The 19,792-nt window shown below is 34.7% G+C and overlaps 1 protein-coding gene across 2 annotated transcripts in view; it reads right to left on the bottom strand.

Moving 5' to 3' along the window:
- Nucleotides 1–3,343: 3,343 nt before the first annotated feature.
- Nucleotides 3,344–19,792, bottom strand: part of LOC106135540 (folliculin-interacting protein 2) — a 30,212-nt gene continuing 13,763 nt past the window's right edge. For both annotated transcript variants that reach the window (XM_060945282.1, XM_060945283.1), the window contains exons 6-13: nt 18,669–18,817; nt 15,169–15,284; nt 14,344–14,484; nt 13,258–13,407; nt 8,065–9,530; nt 7,403–7,529; nt 6,939–7,050; nt 3,344–5,443 (exon numbers count right to left, since the gene is read on the bottom strand). In XM_060945282.1, the coding sequence (XP_060801265.1) occupies nt 5,237–5,443; nt 6,939–7,050; nt 7,403–7,529; nt 8,065–9,530; nt 13,258–13,407; nt 14,344–14,484; nt 15,169–15,284; nt 18,669–18,817 (2,468 nt within the window). In that variant the 3' untranslated portion in view covers nt 3,344–5,236. The remainder of the gene's footprint in view (nt 5,444–6,938; nt 7,051–7,402; nt 7,530–8,064; nt 9,531–13,257; nt 13,408–14,343; nt 14,485–15,168; nt 15,285–18,668; nt 18,818–19,792) is intronic.

Genomic DNA, 19,792 nt, shown 5'->3' with positions numbered 1-19,792 from the left:
ACTAGGTATTGGAATATTTTTGCATGGGACGCAGTTTTCTGCGCAGTCGTATATTTGTCAACCCAGAATCAAGATGCATTAAGACTTGAGATTAAACGATAAAGTAACATTTTGGTAATTACCGTAAGTTACCGTAATTCCGATTTTGTAATTTTCAAGATTTATTCACTGGATTAATGATTATTAGAAATGTACCCTAGGTTCAGTCTCCTGCGTCTATTTCACTTCTTATGAATTGTATGTTAGTTTAAATTTTATCAAACTCAGTCTAGGAATTTATTCATGAAAGTGTACCAGATAGAATTCGCATTTACAATATGATGACATACATAAATACATAAAATTACGCCTGTTTCCCGGAGGGGTAGGCAGAGACTACCTCTTTCCGCTTGCCACGATCTCTGCATACCTACTTCCTTCGCTTCATCCACATTCATAACTTTCTTCATGCAAGCTCGGCGGTTTCGGGATTACAATATGATGAATATGGAAATATTAATTCCGATTTCTATGGGCTAAGAACACCAATCGTATCTTTCCATTTTTAATCAAAGTTTGGGCCTCATGTTTTGTCATAAAATATATTTTCATTTTCGTGCGCCAGTACCTAGCCATCTGTCAAAGCAATTTTTTCGTGTCCCTAATCTCGTTCGTTGTTAAAAATTCAACAATATACCAAAACTTATGAAACGTAGATTGTGTGATATGAGCCTTATGAATTTTCAATTAAGTACACACGTCTTTTGACAAACTTTTGTAAATAAATTAATTTGCATTTAGACAATGAATTAAAAAATGTGATGTATATGCAAATTAACAGAAGCCGTTTTTTTTTACTGTAGTATAACAACAATCCCTGAACTCAATTGATGGAATTCAATTTATCAAAAACTACTTTGTGTAAAACACACGCCAGAAACGGAACAAGAATAAAAATGGAAAATAATATTTCTTTCCAAGTGATGCATCTGTCTGAGCGAGCTTTCATAAAATATTAGCTTTGCCAAGCTTTTGCGGAGGTAATCTCACTAATGGGGGTCGCTCCGGGGCTAATTACTAGTGCGTCCTACACGGGAACAATTAATGTTTTTATTAAAAAGCACACTGAACACTTCGGTGAAAAATGGAGAGTGTAAACTATCTTGATTTCCTCTTTAGTAAGTTCGCATTAGTTTCCCTGCAAAAGCTCTTATTTATGTACACGTTTTCTTTATAAACTACTTTACCACAAATTTAGCGCCACCTACAAAAGAATATAGGTATTTCGTAAAACCTATGGAAACTATGGTTTTTACCATGATGAAAAGAATACCCCATGTCCTTCTTCAAACTTTTAATATGAGTATAAACGCAAAAACTCAAGAAGATTCAGAAGTAAATAACGCGGGAAGGCGTATGTATAAGTATTATCTGTACCTCACGTCCGCACATATTTATTTTTATTTACTTACCAAAAAAAAAACACTAAATTCTTATAGAGCAAATACATCATTCCGCAAAACTGATTACACAGTTGACTGTATAAATTGACGCACAAAAATTTTTCGTTGACCATTATCTGAATTGGGTTAGGTTCCCCTGTCAATGTTTAAATTTTCCTTATCTCCCTAGGGAACCCCAGGGATAATATCTTCTCCCTTTCTCCCAACTTATATTATTCCGTGTACCAATTTCATGAATGAAATCTAACGTCACTTCCGATTTCCCAACACCCAAAACTTGCAAACCACACCGCAGATTACTAAGCCACACTACCCTTTGTTGGATAAATGGCAAACATATCAAACTTCTAACTTAAACTTCGTGATAATGACGAGCGAGTTTAAGTTTGTTCTCCGCTCATTACGGCATGAACTTCTAGACACTCACCCTCCAACCAAAATCAGTAGGTAACCGATCTCCGCAGATTGTGATGATTGAAAAGCAAAATAGACGAACCTTTCAAGAAATTATGATACAGACGAAAGATGTCGGAAACAAAAAACGGCCCAAGTGAATTCGAAATTGCGAACGAAGGTTAACATTACATTTCATCGAAATTATCCCACATCTCATATAAACGTCTTGATTATTTTATTCAAATCAATAAAAATCTTCAAACGAGAATATTCACAACTGATATGAGTTAAAAAGTTGGAAGGGTTGGCGAACACCATGCATGTAGTAAACTTATTTCAGTTTACAATTTACCTGCTAAATAGTTTATTTCGCAAATTATTTATTTTCAGTCGTCCTAAATATGTGACCCAATGGTTGACTGATAGATAATGCTTCTAGCATTAGGTCCGCCAATTGTGCTATACATTTGTATTTTGTGCAATGAAGTTTAAATAAATAAATAAAATATCTATGTATGTGCGATTCATGGAGATTGATCAAGTGTCCTAATCTGTTCAGTAGTTTTCAGGATAGGTCTAAAAATGTAAAAAAGAAAAATATGACTGTGATACAGTTGGCGCTGAAACTAAATCGGTAGGTACCTACTTCTTTCGCGTCATCTACATTCGTAACACTTCATTTAAGCTCGTCGGTTTCAACTAGAAATAATACTATGTTATACTTAGAAATCGCGGCGTCACAAACATACCAACACGTCTGCAAGTTCAGATACGTGCCCGAAACTTGAAACTCCCAACTTAGTTCTAACAGAACTTTGTGATATAATTACCGTATGTTTTGGAGTTCGTTCATCGCTCATTACGGTGAAAAGACAGAGTTACCATCATGTTTGTAAGATGCAATTAACATGATATTTTGAGAAACATACTTATATTTGCAAGGAAAGATACATGTGCCGTGTGGTTCCCGGCACCAACAGAAAAAAGAATAGGACCACTCCATCTCTCTCCCATGGTGTCGTAAAAGGCGACTAAGGGATAGGCTTATAAACTTGGGATTCTTCTTTTAGGCGATGGGCTATCAACCTGTCACTATTTGAATCTCAATTCTATCATAAAGCCAAACAGCTGAACGTGGCCTATCAGTCTTTTCAAGACTGTTGGCTCTGTCTTCCCCGCAAGGATATAGACGTGATTATATGTATGTATGTAAAGATACATGATAGATTTACTAAGCTGGTAATAACATTTAAATCTCACAACTGGGAATGCTATCGGAAATACTCTGTAATGAAAACGAAGAGGAAAGCCTATGAACGTATTTCGATAATGTTTGGGATAAGAAAAAGTAAGGTACTTTTTTTGTTGCATGTTGCATGAAAAGATTGAATATAATGATGAAACAAGAGAAATTTATAGGGAAGTGTAAAGATGTAATCCCAGCTGATTCTTCAGAAAAGAGGCGTGAGACATCTTATGTCTACAAACGTGTAAAAAAACATATCTAAGTATATAAAAATAATTTTATTGATTGATACGGTATAAAAAAAAATATTGAAAATGACGACTTACAAAACTATACATCTGATACTTTATAAAAAAAACTAATATTTGACTCGGTAATTGTGTGATAATTCTGTCGTAAAATTGTGATACTAAATAAAACTTGTGGATATGTATGAATTAATCTATAAGTATCAGTCAACAACGTTAATTGTCGATTTGACTATCACATTATTTGAATATTATTATTAGGGACCTAAAAAATAAGAAAGAAATGACAATGAAATAAACTACATATCACACGACATCGATCACTCAATACAAACTTAATTAAAATAAATAATCACAGGTACCCCCTCCTTTTTCACATATTCCTACGATTTATTTGGTTGCATTATTATTATCTACATTAAGAAAATCGAATACATAGGGATATTCCCACATTTTGATAATTAAGCTTGGTATTAATAACGAAGCATCTAAAAATTATTGTCCTTATTTATCAGACAATTAAAAAAAAAATACTTTAATTTTTACTATGGCAACGCCGACCGTACAGAATAAAAATATGCACACCAAATTTTATTCTTTTTTCCACTGGTCGGGATAATTTAATTTAAAACATTTCTACCAAAAGAATACACAGGAATGTGTAGCCTGACACTTTATAAATTCATTTACTAATTTAATTTGATATAATATATATATTTGCATTGCCAATGCAACAAACAAGAATATATTGGCATAGTTTATAAATTAATTCAAATTAAGGCAGTTCTGTAACGAATTTAATTTCATTATGATTAATTTCTTTTTTAAATAACACGAATCTATCAACTTAAAACAAGTAAATATCACCTATTCGCACTTTGACGCCAACAGATTCTTGTTTAATTGCATATTTTCTAAGTATTTCCTAAAACCGAATCACAATACCACGGACCTAAGCGCAGACAATTGGACACTTATTAAAGTCGAGATCATTGTAATTTGCTACTTCAAATGTATTAGCGGTTGACATTGATTTATCATGGCAACAATTTTTTAACATTAAAATATTTAAGCAGGCCTTAGTATTGCCATATTTACAATTTTAAAATCACCTTATTTTTTAAACATTTCATTTTGACTAACATGAGTTAAATTACGAAGTAGCGTTATTTTAATTATGAAATGTAAAAACTTATTATGCATTAAAAATAAATATTGTTCAATTATCTGTCTGTATCTAATATAAATGACTATAAAATAAAAATTCCCTTTCACCAATTCATCACACTGTATGACGAGTCTAGCAAAATATAGACCTAATTTATATAAATTTATTATTTTAGGCCAGGATTTTGATAAATAGCAAAAATAACGATTTTAACATAGGTATGTACTGAACTAATTTAATCTATATTATTCAGTAAAAACCACAAACATTTTTCATTAAGTCAATCCATCAAAGTAAATTTTAAAAATATTTGAATTCTCGCTGGGCCTATTTCAAAACAAGCATGACGTCAGCTCAGTGATGATAATAGTATGTTAGGCAAGTCAACAGATTCCACATTGTGAGTGCCGAAACAGTAAATCAATATTGTTTATTGATAAATTAATAAAACTGTCAAAATCGTCAAGAAACCAGGGGTCGATTAATCATACAGACATCTCTTACTCTGAGTTTAAGAAGCAAATCATCTCCACAAGAATAAAAAGAGAAAGAAATGAAGTCACATTGTAAAAGATTTGTCAATGTGAAGACAGATTCATCAACATACTTTCATTATATAGACTCATTATTCTGCTGTAAAGTGTTTAGATCTGTAAAATGTTGTACAAAAGCTTTTTTTCTGTTTAATCTTGCTCTCATATTTGCAAATACCGTTTAAAGTTGATTAAAGCCTAACCTATCTATAACTAATACCATATCTCATAGCGACTTGTGGGGTATGCGTCGTAGCGACTGCTAGTAACAAAGGTACGTCGTTCACGTCGATGTTAAGTGAGCGAGTCAGAGTCGCGATATCGCAGAAATCCCGGCATAGGAGCATGTCGGCTAAGGTCTTTGATAGCACGCAGAATTCTCGCAGTTTGCCCTCTAGGAAGGTTAAACACTGAAATAGAAGAATAACATATTATTTAAGTAAATATTTAGTCTAGGTAAAATACAATACCCATCCCAAATTGTAAATTATTTAGGATATGTTTTGTATTTAAATAAGCATTATGCGCCATTCAAGACCTCTTCTTGCTTTTGATGAGATTGTATATACTGTATATATATATACTTGCAATGAAATATAACCGATTGATCTCTCGGTCAGACTGAACGATCGAAAATATCGCTAGATATAAATCTAGCAACATACGTAATGTTATGTGAGCCTAGCTTAGGCGATTCTATTCTGTACGTTAAATTCTTTACTTGTTATTAAAACAGCAATCGGTATCTCAAAGGTAAGGTTAAGGATTAAATCTCTGTATATTATATTTTTAAGGCATATGCAAGCGTCCAGGAGAAAAAGTAAAATTTTATAAAGCACACCAAACAATAAGCAACTTATTTACGTACTCATAAATGACTACAATTCATTTCTAACAACAAGGATTCTACGAGTAACGTAACCCCTACCATGTTTGGCATTGATCATCGACTCCTTTCGAATATATGTATTTTAAGCATTATTCTGTGGACTTTGTCTAATGTTGACGTTAATTAAACTACATAACATATTATAGTGCGTCAGAAATTCTTCCCAATGACGTGCTTAAGTTACGTCAAATATGGAATGTTTTTCTTCAAAGTGGCAATATGTCATTTGTTTGTTGCCAAAAACGTGGGCGTCGGAACAGCGAAAGTACAAACGAGTGGAAGTAACCTATATAGCGTAGGTGCGGACTTAAAATACACTTTTTACAGCGACTTTTGCTAATGAAAGTGTATGGATACTTGCAATGGAAAATTTAAGCTGAAATATGCTATTAAATTAAAATATGACTATAGCTGTTTCGCTTTTTTTAACAACGTAAAAAGGGACAGCGATAGTTTTCGCGGGATTCAAATGGCGCCGCACGTGCTATGCTATAGGGGCTGAGATCTTCCCAAGACGCAACTAAGATAACGCAAATTTAAGAGTTACGGGGTATAAATGTTGCTCAATAAAGTAATCTCCTACTATAGACATCTTCATTTCAGTAGCGACATCTATCGGATGGTAGTTCGTAATAAATTCGTAATTTCGAAGTTATTATAGCGTTAACACTTTACAACACATTAATGTTTTCCTTTAATTTTGGGTATTTATTTTTCATCTTGTTCTCGTGAAAGATACATATCTATTCAACTTATCATAAAAATATTTTGCTTATACTTGGCATGAAACTAATTAATATAAATAATATTTAGGACATTTATAGACATAAAACAAAACACCAATATACACTATAACAATAATAGCCATTGATGTAGTCATAATACAGACAATCCTACAGTCAAGAAGAAACGAAGTAGCTGTATTTTGTCACTTTCGGCTGTCTTTCAATTTGGTAGGGATAAAAGGGATAGATTCAGTCGATGTAATAGATGGACCCTAGTATAGTAATACGTACCTGATGAGCAGGCACCTTGGCCTTCCACATGGCTGGCAGGGCGTCCAACATGGCGGCCACTAAAGATGACATTCCGCCGGAACCACACTCGCCACCCAACACTCGAACCTCCCTGTAGAGCAAAGTTAATACTTTTCAATGACATACAGTAGAAAATTAATTTGTTAACATAAGATACTATTATTGATGGATTTGATTACAAAAAGTGGTCCCAATATTGAACCCTGTGGTATTCCACTTTAAACTAGTTTGGGAGTCAGTAAACAGTCAAAAACAAGTTATTTGTTTACTAAGATAACAGATTACTACTTACTTTCAGAATAAATAATATACTTTAATCAGCCTTTGACTACCACAGGAAATATAAATGGGCCTACTTTAAACTACAGGAATTCATATATAAGCGTTTCTATGGGTTGGTGTATTGTAATTTTGTTTATTTATTAGATAGAGAAATATATTACCATGTAGTAGTGTCGCCTATGATGGCTACAGTTTGCAATGGCGACTCTTGTATCTTGTTCAAATACGATGCTAACTCCAAGTCTCGCCGCAATTCAGCCTCCCACAGTTTTGACTTGGCGATTGTTCCTGTAAACGTAAACATAATTGTTAGGTGATGGCGATTACACCCACAAGTCAAAAGAATTTTAATTGGCTTTCATGAGGTAAAATATTTGGAAGCCAATCAGAAGTGAACCATTTACTGTTTTGCTCTTGCCTAAAATATGAATCTCGTGAGAGATCTTATGTGTATGGTCTTTTATACACATGCAAATGTTGGGAATTTCACTTTTAGTACGCTCACATTTTACCAAGAAAAGAAACGTTCTAGCTTCCTACAACCTGTAGTTTCGGCTGTTTCCTTAAGCCAGATTTACATTACTAAATTAGTGGCTGGAAATTAGTTTGATTAAACTAATTTGACCAGTAATTTCACGTGTTAACGTTCAATTTTACATTGCATGCATTACTTTTGTCAAACTGGAGTAGTTTCGTGCTATGCGCATATTTTTTGTAACACAAATGTCATGCAACTAATTTCGTAATGTAAATCCGGCTTTAGTGGCATATATCTGCTATAGTAACTACTCAAAAAAATATATGTATAACAAAAATTACTAACCTTGTAAAACTAAATCAGGTACATAATGGTCAGTGACACCTCCCAACATCGAACCGTCAAATCCCGCTTTCGGCTTGTCCGGTTCCTTTACGCACGCACACATCTCTGGCACTGGAAACTCCACCACTCTTTGCACTTTGAACTCTCTATTCCTCTTTTCCTGTATCAATCTTCTCCTGACTTCTCTACTCAATTGAGATGCGCCCGTATTACTTGGATTTACAACAACAGTATTCTCTTTCCGTCTCCTCACAAAATTCTTCGGAGACACCTCCCGATGGGACTCTTCCTTTACAATCGTCTCCTTAGCAAACTGAGGCTCCGACGGTCGAGGCATGTCATTCATATATTCCATTTCAGAAGCATTGGTCGGAGTCTGTAGAGTCGATTCTATCAGTTGACACTGGTAGCAAGTCTCGCACCTCTCCTCTTGTAAACTATTAAAGTCTGGCACTATAGTCGGGTCAAACTGAAAATTGTCCATCTTCAAATTCCCCGGTTTCCCTATGTAATGTCTATCAAGTATTTCTAAGTTTTTGCTCTTCATATAATTAGTGACTATCTGAGGGTACTTATCGAACTCGAACTTAAAACCGGAATGTTTGATAGGTTTGGAATGTTGAAGTGTTTGCGCGCAGCATTTGGACGGGCTGTCGGAGTTTCTCTCGTGTTTCTCTTTGGCACAGACTTCCTCTTTCGGCTCTTCCAATTTGATGGGCTCTATGTGGACTTTGGAGGATCTTTTGACACTCTTGCCATCATTGGACTTCTTGTTTTTGAGCCCGACTAATTTTTCATTTTCACCCAAGACAAACAATACGTTCTTTTCTTCGACGACCTCTTCCGGCCCCGAGGAACTTAAGCTGATATCTGAAGACGCTCTCAAAGGAGCTATCGTCGTGGGGTTTCTTCTGAGCGATAATCCCGAAGGTTTTGCAGTCGTGCTGCTATTCTCTGTAACCTCCGAACTGCTAGAGAGCTGTTGACTAATGTTAGCAAGCGTGGTGGACCGCTTGAAGCCACCCTCGCTCGCCACCAACGTACTCACACTACTATCACTACTTTGAGTATTCACCGACGGAACTTTCAAACTATTTCCTGAAGTACTTTCGGCAGATTTCACCTCTTGTATGTTAACAACTTTAGTCTCTTTGAGAACACAGTCTTGGAAATCAAAATCGTTCTTCTTGACGTCACCGCACCGCAAAAAGTACGTTAAAACAACTAGGAGTCTTTGAACGAATTGCGCATTAGTGGAGCCACTGATGATTGTCCTGGCTGCTCTTGGAGGGCATCCGATACTGCCGCATAAGTCGCTGAGTTGCGCCCATAGAGCGTTGTAGGGCTTTTGTTTATCAGTTTCCTCTGTTGCTCTTTTCTGGTTGTCCACAGTATCATAAGGACTGACTGTAGGTACCCAGCCGAGATGGTAGGTAAGGACGTGCGTTAGAAGGGTGCTGATGAAACTGAAACCAAAGAGGGTTTAAGTCAACACACCAGAAGGTAATTCAAGGTATAAAAATTCCCGAGGCGGGTTGGTGTCTGGCAAGCACCACACCATATTTTATATTCCAAATATGATGTATGTAAATGATGATTTACTTAACTCTAAGTGGACCACGTGCTTTTCAGCTAATAGCCAAAAAATCTGTTTTCACGAGCGACAAACAGAAAAGGTATAAAAATATATAGAAATAAGAAAAAACACAAATTCATTTCATGTTCTATAAGAGAGATCATTCATGTACTAAAGCAGGATATTGTCTTTAAAATAAAATAAAATGTCTAAAAATAAACGAAGATCAGCGAAACGATTTGTAAACGTCGTGTTTTCAATTACTTTTAGCCGTTTCCTCACACTTAATTCTATTTAAATAAACATTCCGCCCACTAAGGTTACACAACCATTCCGACCGATTCGTTCCCCGTCAGACCCCATTCAAAAATACCAAGCATCACGTGAAAACACGTACATAAACATAAGAATATAAAGAACTTCCGAAAAAATATCCAAATTTAAATAGTACCGGTTTACGCAAGAAACCACGTGCTCGGGTGAAAGAGACGGAACTAAGTGTGAAAGAACTTTTGCTGTCATCCCAGTGAGTAATGAATGTCGTTTAAAACAATAATTTGTTTGTGTCACAGACATGGATCTAATTATGTTTCCTCGCATTTAATATTTTACGGATAATATGCCATACAATTTCAGGACAATTCATCATTAAAACCTAAATTGTTTCTTTTATGTGTGGGATTTTTAATTGAGAAGCTGATTTTGTATCTCGTGACTTATTTCTTAGTATTTATATTGCAGAAGTAACAAACAAATAAATAAACTCACTGTCGCACAATTTCAATTAGTTGGAATATAAAATCTGCATATAAAAAGTGACAAGACTTTCACACTTAATACTATCAGACTACTTTAAACGAACTCTTTCCGATAGCTAAATCTTTTGAAATTTATGTGACAAACGTAATGATTCAATTTAGGAAGTGTCTAGTCCGCCACCAGCGGCCATTTAACAAATCGAATTACTAAGCCGCTAGTGGTAAAATAAGAAATTAAATAATTCTGCCACAAGTATTGTGGTATTCAAATTTGTTCCTTTAGTCAAACTAATAAAGTCTAATTTTAAAATACACTAGGGCAGCGTAGTGAAGTTGTTCCTATTGCGGCAGACTAATATAAAATGCTATTCCGCCACAAGTTATTAGTTATTGGAATATGTTCCTTATAACTTGTATATAAAGCATATATTTCATTATGTTAAAGTATCGTACCGAAGTTAGCAATGTGACAAAAACAAAAACATAACCCTTTCGTGTTTTGTTTCTGTAGTTGATGAGGAAGTTTTAAACTTTTTTCATTGTTTGTATTACTGTAAATTATAATTAACGATAAAACCCAGAAAAAGCACTTAGAGTGCTTTTTCTGTGTACCGCAAAAATACAAAACAGCTATGTTAAAATAATAAAGGCCATAAAACAATAACAGTACTTAATCAAAAGGAAGAGACCAAAAAATACAACATTTAGAAATAAACGACGAAGAAATAGAAAATGATGACAGAAATAAAGATGAAAATACGTTTAAAAGAACAAGTAACATAGAAATTAACAATAACACTACAGAGGTTTTAGAAACAGAGCAAATTGGATTTGCTAAAAATATAGTAATAATACATAATGAACAAAAAGAAAGCAATAAAATAAACTAAGAGACACATGTAATAATACATATTGAACCAGAAACAGAAAAGGAAGACACAAAAAACTATGAAAATGTAACGATAAAAACAAATAAGGCACATACATATAATCGACCATACTGCAGAAGATTTAGAGATAGTAAATATAGAATACGCAGAGAGACAACTTATAATACATAATAAACAGGATGAGAAAGAAATAAATCTACATATAGAGAAACCTGTTGAACAGAAACAAAATCTAGAAAAGGCTGAGAAACATGTAAAAACTGAAGATAGAAATGACAAAAATATGCCTGATTTAATGCCTTTAGCTAATGCTAAAGGCATTAAATCAGGCACAGACCTGTAATGCTCTTGTTAATCAAACAATAAGATTACCAGCTGTCCGAAAACGCAGAGGTCGACCCAAAGGACATGATCTAACAGTAGTAGGAGTTAAGAAAAAAAAAGAACAATATCTAAATAAACGTTGTTATGTACTCGTACATGAAAAATAAATATATTTCTTAGAAATCGTGTATCATTTACTACTTTTTGATAAGTATATCAATTGCCGCAAAAGGCTTGCCTCAGCTTTGGTGGCTGTTTATTTTTTGTAGGTATGCTGCCTCTAACTAGCGGTAGAATATTTTGTTGGTTTAACTTGCCACTTGTGGCAAAATAGCCTTATTTGTTATTGTGCCTATAGCGGCAGAATAATATAATTTTTTATCTAACCACAAGTGGCAGTATATTTATTTTTATTAAATGACCACTGGTGGCAGGCTAGACACTTCCTTCAATTTATATTCTCGTCATTAACGGATAAGGAACTAGTGAAATAAAACTTGTTTGTTTGTTTGAAAAGCAAATTAATCAAATTGGATTAGGTCCAGAAAATAAATTTTCGATGTATTGTGTTTGTTTTAGCTTCTAGGTTAATTATCACGAGGTTGATTTAAGGCGAAGTACGATTGCATATGTGAAAGAAAACATGTAATATTTTTTTCTTCAATTTCTTATCAACATCATCCTACATTGTTCTTACATAATAGCTCTTTCTATCTTAACCTTTAGCTTGGGGTGTGCTTGAGACAAATTTTTAGCAATATTTTTTGCGAAAAAAGTAAGTCATATCGCAACCCACTTTGGTAATTGGGATACTAAGTTATGTGTTTTATTAAGTTCAATATGTATTATTACTTAATTTTTCATGTCATATGATTATCACTTATACTTCGAAACCAATTACCGAGAATTCAATTCTTAATACGCTACGATCATTAAAGACTACTTAATCATTAAAAAAAAGTATTTGCTGCCAATTCGCAATTCAAACATTATTACCCTTAAATTCACGTGATAGTACACCGGTTATCTAACGACTAATAAAATTCGTCACTACACACTACACAGTGCGATGTGAGCGATGCACGCTTGTCGTTCATATAGATATTTTTGTTTCCAGCCAGTCATCGTGGCATTGAACCGGTTATTTCAAACTTAACTCATTTGATGCGCCTTATTTGCATTTGATTGTGGAATTTTAATGTGGAAGATTTTTAGAGCCAATTTCGCGTTAAGGTTATTAGGAACATATTATGCATTTGTTCATTTTTGTAAACAGGAAGGAATTTACATATATAGATAAAAACTGTATATACTTAGTAAATGACTCATGTTAATTGTTTAGTAAGACGAAGAAAAGTACAAAGTTTACATGACAGTAGTATAAATATTTTCAGTAGGACGATAGAAATAAAGAAGATTAAAAAATCATCCCTTCCATTTTAAACAACTGCGGGGCATGGCATGCGCGACTTTTTCGTCACACGATAAGCTATCGATGTTTCGCTTTTTTATTATGGCGTAAAACGGGACAGCTATAGTTTATCGCGCGATAAAAAGTCGAAGCGCGTGCATTGCTAGCCCCTCTAATCAGTTAAATTCAAATAGAAAATAGAAATTTAATTAAGAATTAAACAAACGAACTTACAAGTTGGTATTCTTGGTGTCACCCATGGCAAGTACGAAGCAGAGGTCTGAAAGGAGGGTCTCCGCCATATTGTTCGGGACTCTTCTGCCTCCAGCTACCATAAGCAGCCAGATGGGTTGTAATCGAGGCCCGTACATGAGATCTGATAACCTGGTAAAGAAAAGGGTCTTTAACCTTTATTTATAAGACAAATTAATTATTATAAATGTTAAAATGCGTTTGTTTGACAGATCTTCATGAAACTAAGCATACTTATGGTGTGGAGTAAAAAGAAGGACACCGGGTACTTTTCTGGCGTGTATGTATATATTACATTTGGTTCGATTTAAAAATATATATTATAATTTTACACCACGACTTTAGTATTTATGCAAATAATTTTATATAGTATTGTACCAGAACTACTAGACATGACAGATATTGCATAAATTAAGATGCATTAGCGCCGGATCTACCGTTCGAACGATAGCTAATAATAAGTATGTTACACTTTTACAACCTAACTTGTCTTAACAATATTTGAACATGCAATTGACAACACATAGATAATTCGGACACACACGCTAAATGCTTTAAGTGATCTAATATTAAAAATCAGTTTAAATTCTAAGCATATGTTTTTCACATACATGTTAATTGATTACGTTTATTTGCTGAGAATCATATAAGGGCTATGGTCCCTTATAAGGAAAATTTATATTTTTAGTGAAATTCTAAGAAATTATCGGCTTATGATATGTGCTAAATAATACACTAAATGTGTTAATTAAATTGTTTTGCTTTATATAGGTATATCTGAATTTGTGTTTCTATTTTAAGAACAGAAACGTCGGCGACCCATGTTGACAAAAGTATTTTATACATCATTTCTTAATACGCAATGACCGGAATTTATCCTCAAGGCACAGACACAGTGATTTTCCCGAGCGCCTCTTCAAATGTTCCCAATGACCTTTTGCTGTGACAGTTAACAATGACCATTAAGAATGACAATTTGCGAAGACATTTTCATTGACAGTCAGCAATGACCGCTTACAATGATAGTTTGCAATGAGCATATGCATTGACAGTTTGTATCGCACTCACCACCTCGCGGCGTCGCAGGCGGCGCGGTGTAGAGTGGACACGAACCCTGAACCCGCGCCCGCCGCCAGCGTCGCCAACCGCAGTCTGCCAACAAGCGCTTGGAGTTGCGGCGAGTTCTCAACGCATCTCCGCACTAGGTCCCTGGGTGATTAAACACTAGATTAACTTTTAATTTTAATTTAAAGACTCTGTTAATTACGGCCGCTGAAATGCTGCAGAAACACCTATAAATAAATGGTACGTGCGCGTTAAAAACTGTGTTATTAGAATAATAGTAATTATACTGAATTTTTTCCGATCCTATTTCCAAACAAGAGAGTTCTCAAAGGTACTCTGATTTTTTTTCGCCATTGCATTTCTTATGTTAAAAAATTGGTAACCCATTGGCGAAAAGATAAGCACATAAGCGGATATTAACTTACATTCGTAACGTACAAAATATGTATGAGTTGATAAGATAATACCGATTTTTGCTGAAATTCCTTTGAAAACAATATAAACACGTACTCTTTTTTATATAGAATGGATAACTTGCGAAAACTACTAAACATTTTTGCCAGAATCTTCTAAATATTATAAAAGACGACACTATTTAATTGAGAGACATATAAAGCACATCACAAGCCGCCGAGTTTAGAGATTTTATTTTTATCATGTAGGTTCCCTTCCCTATATGGTTTAGGGGCGTACTAACAGGGGATTCCCCGAAATACCGCGAAATAAAAAATAATGGAATTTTGCACTGATCACAGGCGTAGGCTCATTTTCAATACCATATCTAAAGTAAAATGTAAAAAAAACATGAATAGTTACAACTACACTTACATTTCAGCGCCATTGGTGACAGTGAACAGCAGAGCTAGCCCAAGTTTGCTTCTCCGCTGCGTTACTGATGACCCGGTGCTGATGAGACTGTCAGTTGTCGAACTGTTACTGTAGACCTGTTGGATATTGATATAACTATATTTCATCCTACTTCATCATCTTCTTAAAATCTCTCGTTTAATACTTTAAGGGCGATTGTTAAATAGATCACATGACATAGCACCCCGAAGTTTTCCGTATAATCACTATTTAAGAAAAGGAAAAATACATTTTAAAGAAATTTAAAAATGTATGATTTTATAAAGTCTGCTTTAGAATATTGATAGAGAAAAGTGTCATCAAAAAGATAAGTTCATATAAATTTCTGTTCGCCACAAAATACTTAGTTTGGCCCATTCAATATGAGAGTGCGCTTTAATATATCAATAAACGTAATCTTGCGAAGTATGCAGAGCCAACAGTCTTGAAAAGACTGATAGGCCACGTTCAGCTGTTTGGCTTAAGAGCTTCAAATAGTGAAAGGTTCCTAGCCGTGCAATTGTACAATTCTTTATTCCGCCTAATACATACGGAAAATTACTAACGTAACGGAAAACAAGTGGAATCGAATGATTGTTCAAAGATAACTTTATTAAGAACGCACGTATCGCGACCCGACAATAGGAAAACATGTAATTACATCATATAATTATGTACTAAATAAACTACCATTCGATTAGATATTATCAAAGTAGAAAGTACGCAGATCGATTTGTTGAACGTTTCTAGAAACTGTACAAAAATAATTTACCTATGCAACAACAACTGCGTATAATATTCTTTATCTATATGTAAAAGAAGCAAATAACTTGTTTTGTGTTTGTTCGGGACAAACGAAAATTTATGTAAGAAATTATTCAATTATTTGTAGCACAATGAAAAGTACTTTATATAAGAACTATTATTTTTACGTAGGTATCTTGATCAAATTAAGGACGTCCTAGCTAAGAGTCAGGTCAAGAGTACCCGAAACCGCCGAGATTGCATGAAGAGAGTTATGAATGTGGATGAAGCGAAGAAAGTATGCAGAGATCGTGGCAAGCGGAAAGATGTAGTCTCTGCCTACCTCTCTGGGAGAAAGGCGTGATTTTTATGTATGTATGTATTAATTTTATCATTATCATATGTGAATTCTGCATGAAAATAAACCATTATCACTTATCACATCAGTTTGATCCTACATCATAACTGAACACATGTGATACAATAAAACATAATGCTAAACCGACTGCAAACAAAAAGTAAAGATACGTGTCAATACATTTTATACTATTTACAATAACAATAAAGCTCGGTCAACACAACATAAAGTTATAACAATACGATAAGTAATTACCCGATAAGTTTCACATGACTAACAGATAGTCGCTGTTGGTCAGTCCTCATGTGACGCCGTCACGCGGTCGCGTTATCAGATATGAGGCGAACAAACAAGCTTACTTGGATCAAAAGAGTTTTCGATGTGCTTGGAAGAAATGCCGATGGTATAGAACTAAAGATTCACTTCCATTTATTTAAACTCATGGTTTTGCTTAAGGTTTTAAACTCATGAATTTAGAATGTCAATAACAAGGAAATCTTAAGATAAAGGTCATAATAGTTGAAATCTCCTAATGCCTGGCAGTCGGTTTTATTTCCAAACTAGCTGTGCCCGCGATTTCGTCCGCGTGGAATAGTTATTTTGGGCATCATTGAAGCACTCAAATAATTTTCCCTGTTTTTTTTTTCACATTTTCCATTATTTCTTCGCTCCTAATAGTTGCAGCGTGATGTTATATAGTCTAAAGCCTTCCTCGATAAATGGTCTATTAAACACAAAAAATATTTTTCAATTGGAACCCGTAGTTCCTGAGATAAGCGCGTTCAAACAAACAAACTCTTCAGCTTTATAATATTAGTATAGATTAGGCTTTCAAATGCATATTTCAAAATGATAAGACTCCGCAGGATGACCTAACTTATTTAAGACGTACTTTCCTGAGAATACCATGACATGTTGGTTCATTCCCCAACATTATTTTTTTACACTTCACCTGAGACATAAATGAAGTCATGTTTTGGGGTTTAACTAATGTGAAAAATTATGGTCGTATCGTTGAGATGTGCTTGGTGCACCACCCATCGCAAAAATGATTTGATATAAAAATTATTACAGTACTGAAATTAATCAGATGGAAGATTTAGCATGTAACTTTATCTCTGTATGTTTAAATATATGATTCATTATAATCAGAACTTGATACGATAACACGTTCAAGAAAGGCACACGCACTGATTCGAAATCGTTCTACTGATACAAGTCATGAAGTTAGCCCAATCTTTTAAAATTCTTGAAGATGTCACAAAAATAATTTTACATTGAACAAGAATTAAGTTTGACATGCATACTACATAAAATCACGTCTATATTCCTTCGGGGGTAAGACAGAGCCTCAGCAACAGTCTTCAAAAGACTGATAGGCCACGTTCAGCTGTTTGGCTTAATGATAGAATTGAGATTGAAATAGTGACAGGTTGCTAGCCCATCGCCTAAAAGAAGAATCCCAAGTTCATAAGCCTTTACCTTGAAAGACTTTAACGACATCTATGAGAACGAGATGGAGTGGTCTTATTCTTCATTTTTATTGCTGCCGGGAACTACACGGCAAGTTTGATGTGGCACAAAATTAACGATCGTCAGAGCAGGCAAATATTTACGCGACCTAGTTTCAAGCGTGGTTTATTAGTACTACGATATATTCTCGTTTAGGATGAATCACCGGTGTGAAGGTAATTAATCAGGTGAATAAGTTGTCAAAACAATAACCTGTTACTGTAGGTCAGTGGACACGACGTAACTAATGTAATTGCGCCCCAGGCTAGTAATAGATTAAGTACAGTCAACCAAATAATCATTCACGAGGCAAGTCACGTGGTAGTCAGACGAGACCAACAAAGACTTGTTAACTACGTGTTTAGTCATCGATGAAATTCCAACTTCTGCTTAATTAATGATTACAAATGCCTTGATAAATTTTCACACGCCTATAGACCCGCTGTATAAATAAACCGCTTTTATGGAGATCAATAAACACTGTTATTGCTTTTATTTTTACGCTATAGAGTTTAATTTATCACAAACATAAATAAACACATTTAAATCCTTTTAAAGCCTGTCAAAACTTTCACAATGTTCATAAAGTTACATTATGTAGTTGCTTTTTTAACTTTTAATTAATTATATTGTGTAAGTATTTTTCGGTTTATCTCTTTTTCATTCTTTTATTTCGCAATACTTTATATATATTACTTTTATATAAAACTTTTTCTTTACTGACAGACTGACTTTGGCATGTTTGTTATTCATGTGGATGGCGGTGTACAGTAAGAGTACAGTAAGAGAGAGATTACCGAAATACCCACAGGAACGGACATTAACGGTATCACTCATTTTACGCGGGCGTCCTCCAGTTTTTACTTACTTGTGAATCGGTGCTAGTCACATTGCTGCCGGTCTGCGGCAGGCTCAGCAAGTTGGAGTTGCCCAGGTCGAACCTGGTGGCCAGGTTCTGGAAGGTACGCCGTTGCCAGCTACCGTTGCTTGACGTACTCAACTTGCGACCCGACGGGGCTACGATCAAATATCATACGTTAATAGAATACAATAGATTTATTTTCAAAATTGGATACAAGGTATCACTTATTGACGTCACATAACTTAAATCTAATTATAACTACTACCGCTTCCAAAGCGCATGTGTAGAAGAAGCGGCGGAACAAACTACACTGCAGCATTTTCATCGGAAGTCAATTTACAAATATAGATCTCTTTAATCCAAATCGTGGACGAATGCACATTGTCACATTAAAAAACATGAATGAATGTAGAACTGATAATGAAGAAGTAATATCAGGATTCAGAATTTGTATAAAAAAGCAACACTATAGTTTCTTAAGCATATGTCTTTTTTGATTCTCTTTTTCTATTTGGTTATCCGAATGATAGGAAAGAAATAATACGATATGCCTTGTCAACGTTCGTGAATGAAGGGGCTGGCCTAATGAAAGTCATAAATAAATAAAATATTGAAAAGAGCGTTATTGTTTGAGTGCAATCCTTCCGCGACTATGTCCATAAATTTGATTGCTAACCGATGCTGTAAGGGTGAGTATAACATCGTGAGGAAACCTGCACATCAAGGAGCCTGGATTAACCGTGATACCATATACCAGGCTTTCTTCATAGAGGTGAGGGTGCAACTGGATCCCTGCGAGATGACGAGGCGGACTATAGAAGACCATGAATAAAGATTTTGGATATTTATATGTGGACTGTGGGGTTTAAGGTACTATTGTACACTTAAATTTTCACAAATGACAAGTTTATTCGCTACGAGAGCAAGACCAAGATAGAAAAATGTGGCGAAATTACTTATGTCACACAACAACTGTCACCAGATTTTCCCTTTGGTGACGGTCGTGGCGCATCCGCTACAAAAGACATTAAAAAAGAGCGGGTATGACCACAGACCCTAAAAACCTAAAAATAGAATTGCCATACTGAAAAACCTTGCCATATAAATGAACAATTTAATATTTAGCGTTG

The sequence above is a fragment of the Amyelois transitella genome, chromosome 7, assembly GCF_032362555.1.
Source record: "Amyelois transitella isolate CPQ chromosome 7, ilAmyTran1.1, whole genome shotgun sequence".
Classification (NCBI taxonomy): Eukaryota; Metazoa; Arthropoda; class Insecta; order Lepidoptera; family Pyralidae; genus Amyelois; species Amyelois transitella.
This window is presented reverse-complemented; position numbering and strand designations above follow the sequence as displayed.